This window comes from Carcharodon carcharias, chromosome 13 (genome assembly GCF_017639515.1).
Source record: "Carcharodon carcharias isolate sCarCar2 chromosome 13, sCarCar2.pri, whole genome shotgun sequence".
Lineage (NCBI taxonomy): Eukaryota > Metazoa > Chordata > Chondrichthyes > Lamniformes > Lamnidae > Carcharodon > Carcharodon carcharias.
Genome location: NC_054479.1, coordinates 54,948,872 through 54,969,346, shown reverse-complemented (window position 1 = coordinate 54,969,346; position 20,475 = coordinate 54,948,872). Strand labels below are relative to the sequence as shown.

At 41.5% G+C, this 20,475-nt stretch overlaps 1 protein-coding gene across 2 annotated transcripts in view; it reads right to left on the bottom strand.

Annotated features, from left to right (window-relative positions):
- LOC121285832 (paxillin-like) overlaps positions 1-20,214 on the bottom strand; it is a 173,093-nt gene extending 152,879 nt beyond the window's left edge. Inside the window, exons 1-2 of one of the 2 annotated variants that reach the window (XM_041202704.1) lie at positions 19,591-19,655; positions 170-243 (exon numbers count right to left, since the gene is read on the bottom strand). In XM_041202704.1, the coding sequence (XP_041058638.1) occupies positions 170-243; positions 19,591-19,640 (124 nt within the window). In that variant the 5' untranslated portion in view covers positions 19,641-19,655. Of the gene's footprint in view, positions 1-169; positions 244-19,590; positions 19,656-20,097 lie in introns of those variants that run through there. The other variant, XM_041202703.1, reaches the window with a different exon arrangement.
- Positions 20,215-20,475: the final 261 nt, after the last annotated feature.

Here is a 20,475-nt window from a genome sequence, read left to right as displayed (position 1 = left end):
ATTAAAGGTTCCTCTAAACTTTTATGTTTGTCAATGTGTCCTGTTTGGATTTGTTGTTTCTTTCCACGACAATTGGGGGAAAAGGAGGAAGGAAAATGTTGTGAAATGCTTCCTGTGATCCACATTCAGCTTTCAAAGAAACGAGCAGGTTAAACACCAATGGCCCAACCTTGTGCACTATTCAGCTGCAGGGCCCAGTTGTGCAAATAGGTAAGGAGATTCTCACAGCTTTGCCTGACATCCCTGGGAAAATCAAGCACACAAGTTATTTTTTTAAACAATGATCCTCTTGTTTGTGCACTGATCAGCACACTGTCTGCTGCAGGATACAGTTACCATTATTCATGCTGACAATTTAGGCAATGCTGCTGATACCTTAGACGAGCAAGAGTCAGCATCACCCACAAGCAGTAAAGCACGCCAATCATCCCAAACCTCATGAATTAGCACTTTGCTTGCAACATAGAATTGCCATTTTCCCCCCTTCTTACAAAATCAGAGTTTAATTTATCAAGGACCCACAGTTCTGTAACACAGACTGCCAATACTACTCTTCATCATACCAGACCCCAAGAGTGTGTTAAATTCTCTGTGACGAGGGACTATTACAATGAAATTCTATACCAGAAGTGGTTTGGCCTGTGGCTTGGTGTTTCTCTTTTCAGTGTTATTCAGAGTTTAAAGTGGTTTCCTGCTGTATGCAGCCATCCTGACTCAGTAGTTTGGGCAGATTCCTGAATATAACAGCTCATAAATCAGTTATCATGATAGTGAATCATAACAGGTCTGTATTGTTCAGCTTTTAACACATGCAATCTCAGTACATCAAGGAGCATCAAACAAGACCAGGCAGCTGCCAGGGTTCTTCACCAGAACACCACAGTGTTTAGAAAAAACTAAAAATATTGGCAACATTTATCATCACAAAGACCCAGGTACATAAATGGCAATATTTGAATCTAGTGGAGCACAAACTATCATCTGTACTCTCTAATGCACAACCATGCAGAGGACTGATTGTAAAGGTCTCTTAGACAGGTTACAATATGATAGCCCAGGTGCTCCAGCCGAGCATCTATCTCAGCACAGAAAGTAATTTCAGTACCACTCCTTTTACAGTGGCATTGACACTTAAAAGCATGACTACATTCTATGCCTGCAACGTTTGGAGAGAACCCTGCAGCTGGGTCATCTAGAAGTCAGAAGTCACAACATTTGCAGTGTAAACCTGATCATTCCACCGTAATTCAGCAGAAGATATATGTTACAGTATAAATCCGGTATTACAATGCACTCACCAAGAGGAAAGTACAGGAGTGGGAGGAGTACAAATCAAACATTTTCAAATTTACATTAATTCAAGAAGTATAACTGCTAACCTAGGAAATGTGGCTGTATGTTAAAAAAGAAAGTACGTTATAGAACACTATACTGTGTCCAGTTTTAGCTGCTATGACACAAAATATTCATTTCCTTGCTATAATGTGGGCAAGAGGTAAAAAGATCCCTGGTATCAGCAAATGATGTTTAGAGGAAAACTCAGACAGGTATATAATATATTGATACAGAAAATATTAATATATTTCAAGTGAACTTTGACAGAAAAACATGGGTGCAGAGGCTCAAGTTAAGAAAAAGGAAAACTTAAGACTGGTGTCGAGAAGTTCTTGGCACAAATGCTAATCAATATTTGGAATGCATTTCCCAGTGGAGGAAAAAACCTTGGGAGTCATAAAAACGACAGCTGGATGCTGCACTTGAGAGAGACTGCAGCTTTGTCTAGTTGAATGGGTTAAGACGGGCTGAATGGCCTCCCTCATCGATAATTACCTTTGATCTAATTAGACCCAATCAGAAGTAAAGTGCCATGGGATTTCTATTACTGGCTATAATTTGAATAGGTTTGATGACTAAAACAACAAGTTTTTTTTTCATTTCATGCTGTAAGCTGAACGCTGCATTTACCTCAAAATACTGCTGACACTGGCCATCTTGATTCTAACAGCAGCACTGTAAGGTTAACGAGGTGTCCCTACTGCCTCCAGCAGCACAGAGAACCACCACAAATACTAACTGCTGCATTCTGGCCCAGGTGAGCTGACTGTCTTTCTTTCTGCCCACAGACAGGTGGAGGAGCTTTCACATTGCTGACCTGGACAAACATTCTGTGTCACCAGCAAAAATCTGCAGCTAGAAAGCAAAGCTGCAAGTCCCTAGTTTTAAACAACACGCAAGCAGAAACTTGCAAATGTGCAGCTGATCTGGAATCCATTGTGCAATGTACCATACTGGAAGCCAAGACAAGCAGAGCTTTCCCCAGTCATCAGGTAATAAAAATACTTGTGGTTTACACCCTAGACACTGAAGAAATATGTTTAGGCGATTACAACAAGATCACATATACACTGCATTTGTCCTCTACATTCAACTGTTAATTACTATAATAAGTGTGGCAAAATTTTCATCTTCAGGCATTTTTACACACTAAAATCTACGTATTTTACTTAATGCCAATTGTAGCAAGGAAAGCGACTTATTTTGCAGTACAGGTAGTAGTCCAAATGAGCAATTAGTGGAAAAAAAGTTAAATCTATATCAGCAAGATGACAACCAAGGTTCAAGTTAATTCCAGGTCATTCCTTCCATTTTTTTTAAGGTGGAGAAGGGTGCTGAAGTTATAATGGGAAAACATTAGAAAAGAACAGGCACAAATATGAAATCTCTCACATCTCAAAGCGTACAGATTGCACTAGGGTTTTTTTATTCTCAATACACGACAAGCCAAGTGCTGTTATGGAATGCTAAATACAGAGAAATTAGAAAAAACAATCACCCTTTTTTCAGTTCAGAGCTGTCTCTCAGGTCTCTTTTTCCTCCAACATTCTGACCCGTTTCTGTCAGTCAAGTTTCCAATTTTATTCACTCCACAAGCATCACCTGGCCTAGGTACTTCATTCCACTGTTTCATATCAGAAAACAACCTAACCCCACAGCAGCCCAGCTGAATTCCTTAGTGGTGCAAGACTCCACATGCCTGCTCCACAAACCCAGAAGAAAGCAACATTCCTAGCAACAAATACCACAGGTTATAACACTTGCTTAGCAGAGGACTTGCAGATTATACATGCGTCCTTAAAAGGACCTTACAATCTATCACTAACATAAAAGTCACTCAGCTGTACTATGTTGGAGAGCTCTGGGGTAGAGATGGGCGGAGAGGTTAACTTACTGGAAGACGAGAGAAGATAAGGTTTTCACTCCTGTTTGCTAGTCTGTTTGGTCATCAACAGATCTCAAAAACCAATGGATGGATTTCAACAAAACTTGGTATAGATAGGGTATGGGTCAAGGAAGGGCTGATTAGTTTTTGGCAAAGATGAGGAACCAGATCCAGATCCTGGAACTTTTTAAAATATCCATTAGCATTAGAAGATAGAGAGAAATTACTTTTTTTCTTTAAGAATGTTCTGGGTTGTTTTATTTAGAATGTTGTTGATTGTTTCAGAACGTTGTTGAGTGTCTCGGCTGCTGTGGTGGATTTGGCAGAGCTGTCAAAACGTGAGCTGAGTTTTCAGAGCAGGTTGTTGGATGTGGATTGGCCTGAAGCCTCCTCAGTGAGATGGAAGCTCTGAATAAAAATATTTCTTTTTTTCAGCTTTATAGTTACAGAGCATCAACAAGGCAGGGTAAAGCCTCAAGAAAGAGCTGCATAATTATTAATAATGCTGAGTTAACACACCGTGGGAGGTATGCGCTGAGTGCCCTCTTCACTTGTTATAACCGTGATATCACAGCAATACATTGGACATTAAGCTTACCAAGCGTCAACCAACTTTGACACTATACACAATTTTTAAATCACCCTTCTTTGAACAGTTTAGTAATGAAGATTACAAGGGCAAGTAGTTTACATCTCTGCAAAATACTTTCCCATTTGACCTTGAAGAGAAATCCCCACTTATAACTGCTAGGCAAGAGAGAGAGATGGACCAAATGGACCTGTGAACAAGTATTCAATGTTATTAATTAATCTTTATTATTTTATCAACAGAGAATAACAAAAAGCTTCAAAGTTAATATTTCCACTTGCTGGGACTGAGTACATGCAGGCAGTTAAGCAGGCAGTTAGCCATTTTTTAATCTCTTAATCGTAGTGTCACACAGCAGTCTAAAATACTTAAAAGAACCTATAAACAGCAACATGAGGGGCTTTTAAGATTTAATAAGGGCAGTTCTGACCTCGAGGAAGGAGATTTATGATCTAATGGCTACACTGTGCTCTAGTTTAAAAATAGCTTTAAAGTCATAGAATTCTTAGATGTCCAGACAATTCCAACTAGCAGTGAACAGAGCGACATCATGATCTGAAAACAAAAAGCTGTTAATCTCTCCACAACAATCAATGGCTGTTCTCAACAAGTGGAAAATATCCAAGTTGAAGCCTGCTTTCATTCAATGTTTAAAGGCATAGCAAAAATTAACGAGAGATAGGAAGTGAATAATGGTGGTGCTATTCTGTGTATTGAACATGAGCTGCTTAGTAGTCCAACAGCCCCATTTAAGTACACTTATGTACCAGAATATAACATAACAAATGACATTAGATGTTACTGACATAAATATTAGTAACTGTTCAAAAAGATTTCTTTAGTTATAGAATATTCAAGTTAATTACAGCTGAATCTAGATCACCCAGATGAATTAAGGCCTTCCTGAGTGTAACAGCCATTGATATGCTGGAAAAAAAAGGTTGCCAAAGTACGTGGTTTGTAATACACAGGATGCATACGTGTGATTGAATACAGTGAGGTTTATATCAGTGATTATAGAGCCCCGTACAGTAAGCATTCATCTAACTCAATCTGTGGCACAATTTATTAAGAGTCTTGTGATTGAAATTACAATGTGCCTGCCCTGGCAGCTATATAATAAAATTACTAATTTTTTGAAACAAATAATTCATAAACTGAATTGTAGATCCAGAATGGTACAGTTAACACAATGCATCTCAAATTAGGTCTGGATTACACAATGGACTAAAATACAGATACTCCCAGCGCTTCTTTTCTGAAGTCTAATTTTGATTCATTTTAGGAATCTCCAGTAATTATATTAACATATCAGATTCATTTCATTCACACTGATTGATGATCAACATTGCATTTCACTTCACAAATTCCGTAAGTTTAAAAAACATGTAAACGAAAGGGAAGATATTTTTATTTACAAACATTAAATTAGCTGGTTTCCATTTTGATAGCATGTCCAAATAACTCAAGGAGACAAAAGAATCATGATCTGCCAAACTTTGTAGGGCAAAACTCCTGTTTAAATCTAGCTTAGTGAATTGAGGCTTAAAGTCAATGTTGCCTTTATGGAATGGATGATTTCATTGTGCCACAACATTAATTAACTTAACAGGTGAAGTGATGAGCTTCAAAATCAGACTTATAAATTTATTTAACTGGAAATTAGTATCCAACCCAATTTCCGTTTTGTTTCAAGGGAAACAATATCTTTACAGAGTTGCACATCATCAAGCTATACTAACCAAAACAGAGAACAGAATTAACCATCATTGATTTACAAGTCAAAGCCTTCCAAAGGTGTGCCATGTTGAGTTTAGTGGCAAAGAAAATAAGCTGATACAACAAATTTATCAAATCTATCTCTAAATGCCAATCCTATGATTAGGGATCAGCATCCTTTTAGAATAGGATGCTAATGCATAAACATAAGAGTCACTTACAATTGTCCCTGAAATTTACATTTCAGCATTGAGTTAGAAATCTAACACTTCCCAACATACTTTCCACTCTTCAACAATCTGGATTTGATTCATGTTATTTACTTTGACTTCATCAATACAAAAGCAGATGGCAAAAGAATCCAGAATTGGACACTACGGAACAATACCATCTGGGTCAGAATGGGAAGACAATGATCAAGTATGAATACAGGCAATGTCATCCTAATTAGGAGACATGGTCAATCTAAGTTCAGAGTAATGTCACTTCATTAACAGCTGAATAGGGAGCTTCCAAGACAGGATGCAGCCCTCCCATCCAAATACACATACAGCATTTTGTTAGGGAAACAACTAAAGATCCATTTCCACTTAAATTATTGAGGGGGAAGAGAGAGAGAGAGAGAGAGAGATGGGGAGAGGTGATGGGAGAAGATGGCGGAGTGCTGAGGGAGGGGAAGAGAGCGGGCGGGGAAGCGCATGGGCAAGGGGGTTGGGGGGGCCGGGGAAGCCAGTGGGGACGAGGTTGGCAGGGGGCAAGAGAGCATCATGACTCACTGGGGAAAGTGTGCTGTAATATCAAGCCCCACTGTTCACAGAGCTGCAACAAATGTGAAAAAGTTGGATCAGACCACCAGATTGCCCCAATTCTACCTAACTGTTTGATTTAGGTTAACAGAATATGAGCATCAGGTTTGTAAACTTCATAAGTAAACAACTGTTTATTGAACAAACTTTCATTAACTAGTGACAAAAGAAAGAAATATGAACTGCTCATTTCTAACTATAACCTAAACTCTACTCCTTCTTAAATCCGTATACACACATATACAAGACACATAAGACACACAAAAAGATGGATTTTATGGATGGGATAAAACAGTTCAATAGCATCAATTCCAGAGTACAGGATTTGATGGATTGAGTTTGATCCTTGTCTTCCAAATTCCTTTCAGTCCTTGTTGATGACACGAGGTGGTCTTCCATTGTATATATCTCTCATCCTGTTCCAGTGGACATGTCTTTCAAGCTGCAGCCATTGTAATTTTAATCCACAATCCAACAGAAAATAGAAAGATATGTTCTTTACAACAGTCCAACAGAAATAAAGAGATACGTTCCTTACAAGAGTGAGGGGGCAAGAGAGGGACAAGGCAAGAGATGGAGATAAAGTGGGAGAGATCCTGAGGGGTATGGACAGGGTAAATAGTGAGAAACTGTTCCCACACAAGACAGCATCAAGAACTAGAGGGCACAGAGTCAAAATAATTGGCAAAAGGAGGAAAAGTGATGTGAGGAAAAATGTTTTCACACAGGGGGTGTTTGGAGTCTGGAACAAACATCCTGAGGGGATGGTAGAGGCAGGTTCAATCGAGGTATTTAAAAGGGCTGAATGACCTCCATCTGCACTGTAAAGATTCTGAGAGAGGGGGGAAAGAGAGAGCGAGGGTGTGAGAAATAAAGAAGGAAAAAGAAGAAAGATGAATTTCCAATGAAATTTTTAAGAGTACTCATACCACTGGGGCAAAAGTTTCTTAAGGTCAAGTTCAAAGTATTTCTCCTTGTGCTTGTTTCACACAAATAACCCCAGCAGACAGACATCATTATTTTCTCCTTTATTATGACATATCTGCAATCCATGGAATGTGAATATGATCATTGACCCTTTAGGTAGGACTTATGTGAATAATTCTAGGAATACCAATTGGTTTATGTTCCTGTTTCTGTGATGATGCTGATGACTAACCTTTGAAACACCAAAAACTTTATCTCCTCCCTATTTAGGAGATATGATTAAACCCTGAAACATGGACAGCACATTTTGAAAATTTTTGTAATAAGGTAGGGCCCCAGTCAACCAAGAGTTCTATGATACTGAGTGTTAATATTTGAAAAAGTGAAGCTCAGCATCAGCTGAGGAGGGTGAGGAGCAGTTGGCCAACACTCATCATTTTGATGCAAAGGACCAGGAATAGAGGCTTGGTTATTTGCATGTTTTTTTGTCAGGATTATAGCAACAGAGTCAAATGGATTTCTTATCAATGCCTCAAACATGCAGAGTCAAACGAGTGACATACAGCAACCATGGTACTGATCCTTGCAGATCAGAAAGTTCCATCTTTCATCACTAATGTGTACTAAGGTCAGAAGTGGGGATGTTCGCAGATAATTACACAATAATCAACATCTTTCGCAACTCTTCAGATGTTAAAGCAGTCCGTGTCGATATGCAGCAAGACCTGGACAATATTCAGGCTTGGGCTTATAAGTGGCAAGTAACATTCATGCCACACAAGTGCCAGGCAACAGTCATCTCCATCAAGAGAGCATTACCATTGGTGAATCCCCCACCATCAGCATCCTAGGGGGTTATCATTGACCAGAAACTGAACTGGACCAATCATATAAATACCGTGGCTACAAGAGCAAGTCAGAGGCTGGGAATTCGACAGAGACGAACTCATCTCCTGATTCCCCAAAGCCTGTCTCCCATCTACCAGGCACAAGTCAGCATTGAGATGGAATACTCTCTACTAGCCTGGATGAATGCAGCTGCAACAACACTCCAGAAGCCCAACATCATCTAGAACAAAGCAGACTGCTTGATTGGCACTCCATCCACCTCAATAAATGTTCAGTCCCTCCAATACCAACACATAGTGGCAGCAGTGTGTACTACTTACAACACGCACATCAGCAACTCACCAAGGTTCCTTTTGCAGCACTTTCCAAACCTGTGATCTTCTCCACCCCGCCACCCCCCACACCCCCAGAAGGACAAGGGCAGCAGATGCATGGAAATGGCACAACCTGCAAGTTCCCCTTCAAGTAATACACCATCCTGTCTTGGAACTATACTGCCATTCCTTCACAGTTGCTGGGAACTCCTGGAACTCCCTCCCTAACAGCACTGAGGGTGTTGCTACAACATATGGACTGCAACAGTTCAAGGAGGCGGTTCACCACCACCTTCTTGAGCGCAATTAGGGATGGGCAATGAATGCTGGCCTATCCAGCAATGCTCACATCCAATGAATCAATTCAAAAGTAGGTTGAACGCAACCAAAATGGCAGTGAGGAACTATCGGTGACTTTATTCTCCCCAGGCTAGGGAGGATTTTCGCTTTTCAGTGTCCCATCTGGAAGCACATGTGTGCAGCTATCAGGTGAGGACATCTCCCTTTAGGGGGAGGAATCATAGTCAAGAATTAAGAAAATATCCTGTCAATACTTACTGTCTTAATTTCAAGCAGAATATGGACCTGAACAGGGGCAGCAGGAACATAAATAGAGTGGGAGAGGAGGCCCAAGGCAGAGGGTGGGCCTTAGCAGAAGTGGCAAGAGCAGAAGCAGCAGGAATGTAAAGAACACAAGAGAGAAGGCTTCAGACAGGGAACAGCTCTGAGGGTTAGCAAATTGGCTGAATAAATAGTATGTAATTTATTTCTTTAAAATAAACAGTCTTCAACTAGAGAGCATAGACATAAGGTAGCACAAGGTGATTGGTAAGCAGGTCAGTCCAGATCAGGGACAAGTCAGAGTACAGCCAGAGGCAAATCCACAGTACCATCAATGGCTCAGTTCTGCAGGTAAAGGAGGAGCAAAGTCAGAAAAGCAGAAGTTATAGGAGTTTCAATGGTTAGGGGAACAAACAAGTGTTTTGCAGCCAGGAAGGTATATTGCTTCCCTGCTGACAGGGTCAAGGATGTCACTAAGCAGCTACAGAGCATTCTCACGGGGCAGGTGGCTGAACAATCATAGTCCAGTGACTTAAGTAGAAAGAAAGACGTGGTCTTGCAGGTAGATTTTAGGGAGCTAAGAAAGAAATGAAACAAAGGACCTCAAAAGTAGTAATCACTGCATTACTCCCAGTGCCACATACAAGTGAGTACAGAAACAGATGAATGTTGCAGATCAATGCTTGGCTGGAGAGGTGGGGTGGGAGGAAGGGCTTTAGATTCTTGGGATATTGGGACCTGTTCTGGAGGAAATGGGACCTGCAGAAGGAGAATAGGTAGCATCTCTGTAGGACTGAAACCAATAAAGTGGCAGGGAGGTTTGCTAGGGCTGTTGGGGAAAAGTTTAAATTAGCTTGGCAGGGGGTGGGAATCTGAGCATAGATTCAGAAGGGAGGTAAGCAAAGCTGGAAATGGAAGGCAGGAAATTAGTAAATTAGAAGGCTGAGGAAACAAAGGCTGGAAAATAGACAACAAAGAAGTTGTTCAGCGTTTGGTGGCATACACTTCAATGCAAGGAGTTTAGTGAAAGAAGCAGATGAGCTGACGACACAGAGAGAGACATGGAAGTTTGATATCATAGTTATTACAGAAACTTGGCTTAAAGAAGAACCAAAATGGCAGCTCATATTCCAAGTTACTGGGTTTTCAAACGGATTAGACAGGAGCGGCTTGGGGGGGTGGGGGAGGGGGGTTCCGTTGCAATATTGCTTGAAGAAGCAATCACAGCTGTGAGGAGGAATGCTATGCTTGAAGGATCATCAAATAAGGGAGGCCATATGGGTTGAACTGAGGAACAAAAGAAAGTAGTTACATTGCTAGGAGTATATATTAGACCTCAAAACAGTCAGAGGGAGGTAGTAGAGCAAATTTGTAAGCTGAGAAACAATAGCGCAGTGATCATAGGGCATTTCAAATACCCGAACATTAACTGGGATAAAATCAGTGTAGAAGGAAGGTATAGGTAATGTACCAAGATGTGCTTGAGGACCCTGCAAAAGTCCTGATGCAATAACTGTGGGAATTGCCCAGGAAATTTGAACTTCATTGGGCAATTCCCCTGCTCTCCAGGACCCTCCAATAAAGTCTCAGATTCTGGGCTGGAGTCGGAGATTTCATACAGTTTTGACTTACTTACCTGGATAGTTACCCAGGAAACATTAGACGGAAAAATCCTAGTCTAATTCCTGGGTAACTATACAACTGATACACATGACTCCCTGTTCAACACCAACCGCCCAACCCTTCGACTCCACCTGACTAGCCCCGAACACCCAATTACCCCACTGACCCCCACAACCAGACATGACTATTCCCCAGCCTAACCACACCCACCTCACTCAGCTACCACTGTACCTAGCTGCCACCCTACCCACTCAGAGACACTCATTCACTCACAAACTGAGAAGCTTGGGGACCTTAAAACATTTACCAGAATACAGCAGCTGGTGCCATAAAAAGGGGACGTGGCTTCTGCGCAGATTCTTTTCACTGCCCTCAATGGGGATTCCTTCACTGACCAAGTTCTACAGGACCCTTCATCAGAAGTCAGAGTCTTTTCAACATATGCAGAAAGATGGTAGTTTTCTGTCTAATCAGAGTCAGATGTCAGGATTCCAAATCTGATTGGACGTTTTGGGCCATTAAAATGCATTCAGGAGCACTTATTTTACCAGTATGAAGGAACCCAACATAAGAAGGGACAATTCTGGATTTAGATTTAGGAAATGAAGCTGCGCAAGGGGTCACAGTGGAAGAACACTTTGGTGGTAGTAATTATAATTCAGATAGATAGAGTACTTATGGAAAAGGACAAAGATAGACGAAGAGTAAAGGTTTTAAATTGGGAAAAAGCCAATTTTACTAAACCGAGGCAGAATTTAGTAAAAGTGGACCGTAAACAGCTACTTGAAAGTAAATTAGTGCCACAGCAGTGGGATGTATTCAAGAAGGACATAGTGAGGCTTCAGAACAAACATGTTCCGAAAAACAGGGTGGAACCCCCAAATCCAGACCTCTTCCCAGGTGTCAAAGAGCACACAGAGCAGGGCAAGGCAGAAAAAAGGAAGCTTATTTCAGCTGCCAATAGTTCGAACTGAAAAGAGGCTGGGTGTTTGGAAAGTACTGAGGTGAATTTAAAAAGGAACAAGGGCATGAAAAAATATTGGCAAGTAAATCAAGGAAAAGCTAAAGATGTTTTATAAATGCAGAAAGGGAAAGAGGATAACTAAGGGAAGACAGCGTCAATTAGAAACCAAGAGAAAGGTGACTTGTTTTGGAGACAGAAGACTTGGTTCTTATTAAATACTTTGCATCTGTTTTCACAAAAGTGAAGGGAGACAATGCAGACATTGTAGCTAAGGAAGAGAAATGTGAAATATTGGATTGTATAAGCATAGGGAGAGGGGAAATATTAAGCTGTTTAGCGTTTTTCAAAGTGGATAAATTGCCAGGCCTGGATGAAATTGATCCCAGACTTCTAAGAAAAGCAAGAGAGGAAATAGCAGAGGTTCTGGCCGACATTTTTCAATTCTGACTACAGGCATGATGATGGAGGAATTGGAGGACTGCTGACGCTGTACCATTATAAGAGGGAGGAAGGGACAGACCAAATAATTACAGGTCGATCAGCCTAACCTCAATAGTGGGCAAATCATTCGGAAAGAAATCTGATGGACCATATAAACTGGCATTTAGAAAGGTATAGATTTATCATGGGCAGTCAGCATGGCTTTGTTAAGAAAATATTGCCTCTGACTAACTTGACCGAATTTTTTCAAATGGTAACAAGGAGGCTCAATAAGGGTAGTGTATTTAATGTAGTCCATATCGATTTTAGCAAAGCTTTTGACAAGGTCCTACATGACAAAACAGTTAAGAGTCCATGGGATCCAAAGGAAGAAAGAAAGTTGGATCCAAAATTGGCCTAGTGACTGGAAAAATAGGTCATGGTCGATGAGTGTTTTAGTGACCAGAAGCCTGATTGAAGTGTGGTTGCACAGGACTCTTAGTACTAGGTCCCATGCTTTTATGTTATATATCAATGATTAAGACTTAAATTTAGGAGGCATGAATAAAAAGTTTGCAAATGATACAAAATTGGTTGTGTGATCCATAGTGTGGAAGGAAGTTGCAGACAACAGGCAGGTATCAATGGAGTGGTCAAGTGGGCAGAAAAGTGGCAAATTGAATTCAACCAGGTGCAGTGTGATGTCATATATTTGGGGAGGACAAACAAACCAAGGGAACACAAAATAAATGGTGGCATACTGAGAAGTGTAGAAGAACAGAGAGATCTTGCAGCACATGCTGTCAGACCCTTGAAGGTAGCAGGACAGGTAGATGAAGTGGCTAAGAAAGTATGTGAGGATGCTTACCTTTATTAGCCAAGGCACAAAACATGAGAGCAGGGAGGTTATGCTAGAACTATATAAAACACAAGCTAAGCCACAGCAGGTACAACAAAGATTTACAAAGATGTTGCCAGAAAAAGATAATTTTAGCTATGAGGAAAGATTGGATAGACTGGTGGGTTGAAGGGGTTGAGTGGTGTGGTAGTCAGTCAAAAGGATTTACACCCAACACAACTGCATAGAATCCAATGTTTCTCTTTCCAATATCATGGACAATTTTCTGCTCTTTAGAGACTCTCTAACATAATAGTCATCTTTCACAGTCAGTTTCCTCTGCTGAAAACCAATCAGAATATCTATTACCATTTCAGAGCATCAAACAAATGTAAGATAGAACTCCAGCAATGACTTACCATAAGAAGCGGAATTATATCATTCATCAAATAAAAGTTAGAGGGAAAAATCAAATTATAACCGAACGCAACACGAACAACAAACAAGGTGAGGCAAGCACCTACTTGCATTTGCTAGCCGGAGATAAAGGTTTTTCTATATTATAAAGATCGAAAAGTGTGAAGTACAGAACAGAGAAATTAGAGGGGCGGAGAGCAAGAGAACAGCTTCACTCAAAAGTGCATTCTTAAAATAGTTTAATTAGAGGGCAAACTGAGAATCAAGAAATTCTCTGTGGTCTCATGCACACCTTGAACCAATATTCAAATATTCAGGTGAAAGGTCATGGAACAGAAAGTTAACTCAGTTTGCTCTCCACAAATGCCATCAGACTTGTTGAGCATTTACAGCATTTTCTGTTTTATTTCAAATATTCATTGCTTGAAAAATGCAAAATGTGCATAGAGCAGTAATAAATGCAACACTGAAACAGTTAAGGTGTAATTGTTGCAAAACTGCAACGACAATAACAAAATGCTAGACAGACACACAAACACATGCACAGTACCAAGAACACTGGCAGATTTTTACTGTCAAGTTTCCTGACAATGCATCACCAATTTCCCAGTTGCACTGATATAATTGTTGATGTACTTGAACCTAGTCTAAAGCATTGGTTTAATGACTTATGAAGGTTGTTGAATAAACATTTAAGCTTAATTCTTTTAGAGATGCCAAACCAAGACAGATCCTAAACATTAACATCCCAAAATGGGCCATGAAGCAGTTCACAGACATACTGCCAAACTCATCAGGACAATGAAGTCTCTCCCTATATGAAATTAACAAATGCCTTATGGACACCTACAATGATTGAGTCCTGTACTGCGAACAGCCAGCCACAAGCTCCAGTATGCTGATCGATAGCGCTAATAGTTGCCAATCTCTACTAATAAAGCTTTACTTTGGTGCACTAACACAGATTAAACAGAACAGCTGTTACAAGTGTGCTAGATCTGGTGTTAAACAACAAAGCACTAAAGCACAGGCCACAGTGGTTTCTGCACTTGGATTAGCTCTTCCTCATCTATGTTTACATGCACCAGAGGCTCAGAGCTATGTCTTGAGCTTTTCAGTAAAGGGTTCTGATAGGCACCCACAAAATATAAAAGCACATTCAATGGAACCTGCAGTTAAAAGTAAATTACTAGCTTTTCAAACAAATCTTCCTGCACATTGCAATCTACAGCCAGCAGTAGGAATCAACAATCTCTTCTTTACATTGGCTGAGTGGCAATACTCGCACCTCGGAGTCAGAAGCTTTAAGCTATACTCCAGTGACTTGAGCACATAACTGAGGCTGGCATTTCAGTGCAGTACTGGAGTGCTGTACTGTCAGAGATGCTGCCTTTCAGATAAAATGTTAAACCAAGCTCTTGTCTGTTCTCTCAGGTGGACGTAAAAGTCCCAATAGTATTATTCAAAAAAAAAATCTATGTCCATGTCAATATTTATTCCTGCTCTGGTCATTTACTTCATTGCTGTTTGGAGCACAGTGTGTGCAAATCGACTACCATATTTTCCTACTTAACATTAGTGACTGCATTACAAAAGTACTTCATTTGCTATAAAGCACTTTAGGACATGACGATGTATAGAGATCTTGTTGAGCTCATGGAAGGTGCTATATAAATGCAAATTCTTTCTTCTATTCAGTTTCAATTTATGTTCCGCCACTGGGGTCCCAGGAGTAGGAACTAAACCCTTCCTTGCATTCCATCCAGATTTAGCCAAAGGCACCCCATCCTCAGGATTACCTCTTCTACTGATGTCTAAATGAGCTTAATCTCGTCACTGGAGGCTGTTTTAGTAGAAACTGCCATTTTAACACACCACACGTGGTAAATGAGAGTAAAAAGGCTAAAAGATGCTAACTGTTAATTTCCAAGTAACCAACCACTTTGAAAGTGGAACCATCATCCATGGCCTTTCCGTTTACTCGATTTTTTCACATTGTTCCGCTTAAAATCATTTTCAGCTGTGCTTTCCCCCTAATTCTCAGTATTTCTATGTTAATTTTTAATTGGAAAGTCCCTATACATCCACATGTAAATTTCTCCTTCAAGCACCAACGGAGTGAGTGAAGCACACTCTATAATCTACAAAGAGCAATTTACGTTCAGTGAGTTCCAGTGCAGGAAACCATGGTCAGAAATCGAAGAGCTGTCTGCATGTTTCCACGGTATCAGTGAGGAGAGATGCAAGTGTCCAATCTGTAAGTGGAAAATGGTTACTAAGTGAACTGGCGAGGGAATATTCTTTTTTTATAAATAGTGGAAAAGAGTATATAGCTGTCACTGCAAATGTTTCTGCTATATACAGAATGGTATCTGCTGCACCCAGAAATCAATCTTCAGACCAGGACATTTTGATTTCTGTTCCTTGTACTGAAGTCACAAAAATAGATTGGTGGGAGATGCTTTGTAAATATTTTGAGCAACTCTTCCTGCACATTCTGCTGTGCAGTAATGGCTCACTAGGCTCATCTGTGCCACTGCGTAGAATCCTCAATTCCTCAGTTCAATAGTAACATTTTAAAATTGTACTAATGCACTCACATGATCATTGGACTCGGGTAAACTGTTCTCCATCCCTTTCCCTATTTAACCCATCTCCTTTACACTGGTTTAACCTCTATTCCTCCTGTATGGCTCTATGCTGGTCTATCCCTCTCCTATTCTTAAGCCACTACACTGGTCCATCGCCACAACGTTCTCTGTTAAACCTTAGTACATTCTGAAGTGGCCACGAAAGCCAGTCAGTTGCTACAAACCAGAAATTGAAGAAACCCCACTACGTTCTTAGATTACTAAATGTGGCCACAGTAGAGATACAGGCAGCATTGTAGTTGTCCCCTCTTCCCATAGGGTCATTTATGGCACAGAAAGGAGGCCATTCAGCCCATCAAGTTTCTACATCAGCTATCCATGGAGCACTGCAGTCAGTCCCATTCCCCTGCTCTGTCCCATAGCCCTGCAAGTTTACTTCCTTCAAGTGCCTATCCAATTCCCTTTTGAAATCATCAATCGTTTCTGCTTCAACCACCCTGGTGGGCAGCGAGTTCCAGATCATTACCACTCGCTGCGTGGAAAAGTTCTTTCTCACATCCTTCTTGATGTCTTGCTCAAAACCTTAAATCTGTGCCCCCTAGTCCTTTTACCATCAGCTAATGAGAATTTTTGCCTTTCCTACTTGCCCCAACCCTGTCATAATTGTGTATACCTCAACCAAATCTGCCCTCAATTTCCTTTGCTCCAAGAGAACAACCCTAGCTTCTCCAACCCAATCTTGTAGCTAAAATCCCACAGTGTTTCCTCATTCCTTGCGATATTTTGTTTCACTGATGCCTGTCACTTTTGTTTGCCTCATGCTTTTTATAACTTTTTGTCTTGTTTTACTTGTCATTATCTTTTTTTGGGCAGTTTTTCTTCTTCATTCTCAGCTTAGGTTATGATAGTGAGATGGGTTTTCTTCTTCATCATATTCAGCTTGTTTGCTCAATGCGTGCCATTTATTTGAGTGTTGTGAATTTAGCATTAAGTGTTGGTGGTTGAGGCATACACCTTGAAAGAGAGTCCATCAGGTTTAGGTTATAGTCATGATAAGGATCATGGATGAGGGTATTTTAAAGTGAGGGTTTTAGGTTATGTCCAGGTACAGGTAGTGGGGTAGTCAGGGTTAGGGATGTGGTTAGACCTAAGACAGCAGTTAGGGTATGAGAAACAGGCTGAAGAATGAGGTTACACTAGGTGAATGATATGGTAAAAATGGGACAGACTTGATGGGCCAAATGGTATGTTTCTATATTATAATGTTTGATGATTTTATCCCACCACTGTAGTCTATCTCCTATTTCTTCACTTTCCTAATATAATGGGTGCATCCTCCATGCCATGAACTATGCTTATACATTATGCATCCCTCTCATCCAGATTTGCATTTATATAGCACTTTTCACAACCAGCGGATGGATGTCTCAAAGCGCTTCAGAGTACTTTGAAATGGAGTCACTATTGTAATGTAGGAAATATCACAGAATCATAACAGCACAGGAAGTCATTTGGCCCATCATGTCCGTGCCAGTCCTTTGAAGGGCTTTCCAATTAGTCAGACATTGCTGTTCCTTCCCCATAGCTCGACAAATCATGATATGATTATACAATTGCTGCCTATGTGCAATATTGTTCTTGTTGAAATTAAAATATTTCCAATAAGAGATACACAATGTTTTTAATTTGGGACAAGAACACCCTCAAGACCTGTTTGACAACAACTCCAAATAAAATTGGGTCAGACACAGGAACCAAGAACCAGATAAAGCCTGTAATCTGGACATCACTGCTATAAGGGAAGGAAACTATGGAAGTTATCAAATAGTAGGCACAGAAAACACATCCATACCTCAAATTCAGATGCATTTGCCTCATTCCTGTTAACTTAATCCCTCCAGGCTATGGGTAAGGTAATGGAAAAACAACACATTTCTGAAAAGGTTATAAATTCCAACAAAGGCTAGGTCAGCTTCTCTTTACAGTACAATGTGGATCTCAGTAAATGACTCTTGGGATCATTCAGGCGCTGTGTCCTGGATAAGTCATTAGTGAGCTCAGAACATTCAACGACTTGTTAGTCTGGACAGCTTGATCAATACAACTGTTAATACAACTTTTAACTGTACAATATTCTGCTCTTTGTTGTGCTAAGAATATCAAGGGGTTCTTCTTACATGGCATGCTGTTAAAAAAGGCATTCTGTGTACTCAAGACTGCTCTCTTAAATCCCACTGACGTGTTTTTATGTTGTCTGACTTGATTGTTACATGGTTTTGGTGGTGTAGGGAATAACCTAAAATTTGATTTCCTTTTCCTGGCTGGACTCTAAAATTATCTGTTGTAATCTTCAAACTCTCTCTCTTTCTCCTTACTGGAGGCAAAGGGAATGACTGGTATGTGATAGCAATGTATTTGATGCCTGGAGACATGGAATAATCACCATGGTAGATTACACAGAAATATTAAAACAAACATGCAGTACACCCTGATACAGGCAACAGTGAATTCCTAAACACATACTGCCTTGCTGAATGGAGAACTAAACACATTAGGGAATCAGCCAACACCCTTTTTTAATCTAAATGAGATTATGAAAAACAATACTAGTAGGCATGGATACAGGTTAAACTGCAAGGGCTTATATCTTCAAAAACTAGAAACAGTTTTGCATAGCATGCATTCTCTCTTAACAAAGATGTAAAATCAAAGTACTATTCTCTACAGATAGCAAATCAGGTTACTACACTTCATGATTCAATGAGAGATCAATTGAATCATCATTTCCTGCAGCCCAGCTAGCAACTATTACTAGTAAGTAATTTTTTCGATCTCTATTTCTTATGATCTCTGCCACCCCAGCTAAAATGCAGAATTGAACCAGTAGTCCCTATGATCCCTCTGAAAAGTTAATCAAATTGTTATTCCAATGGACAAGCAATCAAATCATTCTTCTTCCCTGTGACGCCATAAGAAACAAAACAAATTGTTATTCCCTACAAACCTAGCAGACAGTCAATTTTACCATTTGTAATCATATCCCACATGGAAGGCTAATGAGGTAATCATTTCGCACGCCCCCACAGATCCCTGGCACTGTTATTTCCCATGCAACCCTCCCAACCTCCCCCAATCGCATATCCCTTTATTATTCCTCTTGTCCTCACAGACATTTAACCTCTTTAACCCCATACCATAGATATCCCAGATCCTTATTTCCAGTGTCCCCAAAAAGAACCCTATTCCCCATGCCCACACAACTCCCAATTCATTGCTTGGTAGTACAGGACTTGAGTGATGCTGAAAGAAAATTGTTGTTCTCTTTGAAAGCTGGCATTCTTATGTTTTCCCTGATAAGTACAAGATGAAAAGCTTTGACGGCATGTCTCTTTTTTCAGCAATAACTTCCCAAATCCTTATTCTCAATTCTCCATACATCCCAATTCCCTGATCCCACAGATCCTTGATCCATACTCCCTATGCCCCAATGTGTCCCTGATTCCTGTTTTCCAATCTCCTCAAACTTCTGCTGGCTGTTGTCCATACCTCTCGGATCCCTGATGGCTGTATCCTGCAGATTCCACCTGTCCATTCCTTACAGATCTCATTGTCCATACCGCACAGATCGCTCCTACTCACACACCCCAGATCTATGGTGCCCACACTGCACAGACCTCCAGTGCCCATACCCCAAATATGCCCATGCCCCACACACCTCCAGTGTCTATACCACACAGATCCCCAGTACCCACATTGCACAAGTATCCAGGCCCCAACGGTCCCGATGCCCAGGCCACTCCATGACCCTGTGGCGGGATAATCAGGTTCCAATTAACCATGATCTGCCGATTGGATCATTGATGCCTGTGACTGAGAAAGTTTGTTGCCGGGAGTCCGGTCTGTGCGACAAACAATCCTTTCAGCTCCAGAAATCCCAAACAAACAGGAAACTTTTCAAATCCACCCAACAAACTTCCAGCGGCTCTGCTCCGGGATAAGGAGGGAGGGACTAAGCCCTATGTCCAAGAGACGGGGAAGGAGGACGGAGCCCGCCTGCCTGTCCGGCCGGGGACGAGAGGTTGCCGTCGCCATCAGACCGCACGCCAGCCTCCTCCGGTTCTCGTGCCGTCCGGGCGCCGGGAGATGGCGTGGCCGGCACTGCCAGCCCGGGCTAGCTGTGCGGCCTGGCCTGGCCCAGCTCAGTGCTGGGGGGTAGGGGAGGGGGAAAGGCCCCCACTCTCTCCGCCGGCCTCACTTACCCAAGTCATCCATGTTCGGGCTCCGAAGGCGCGAGCTGCTGAGCCCGACGCGGTCCAACTGGCAGCAGCCAAGTGAGGGGAGGGGGGAAGGAGGAGGAGGTGGCGGTAGGTTGGAGGGGTGGGGGGGGGCGGGACTCGCGGGAACGCACATGCGCGCCCACAAGGAACATATCAGGGCGCGCGCTCAACAAATGCTTGACGTGGGGGAAACCATGAGGGGAGGGGGAGGGGGGGATGGGTTTCGGGGTGTTGGGTTCCAGGGGGAGGGGGGATCAGGTGGGAGGGGGATCAGGGGGAGGGGAGGGGGGGATCAGGGGGAGGGGGGGGGGGGATCAGGGGGACGGTGGGAGGGGGAATCAGGGGGAGGGAGGGGGATCG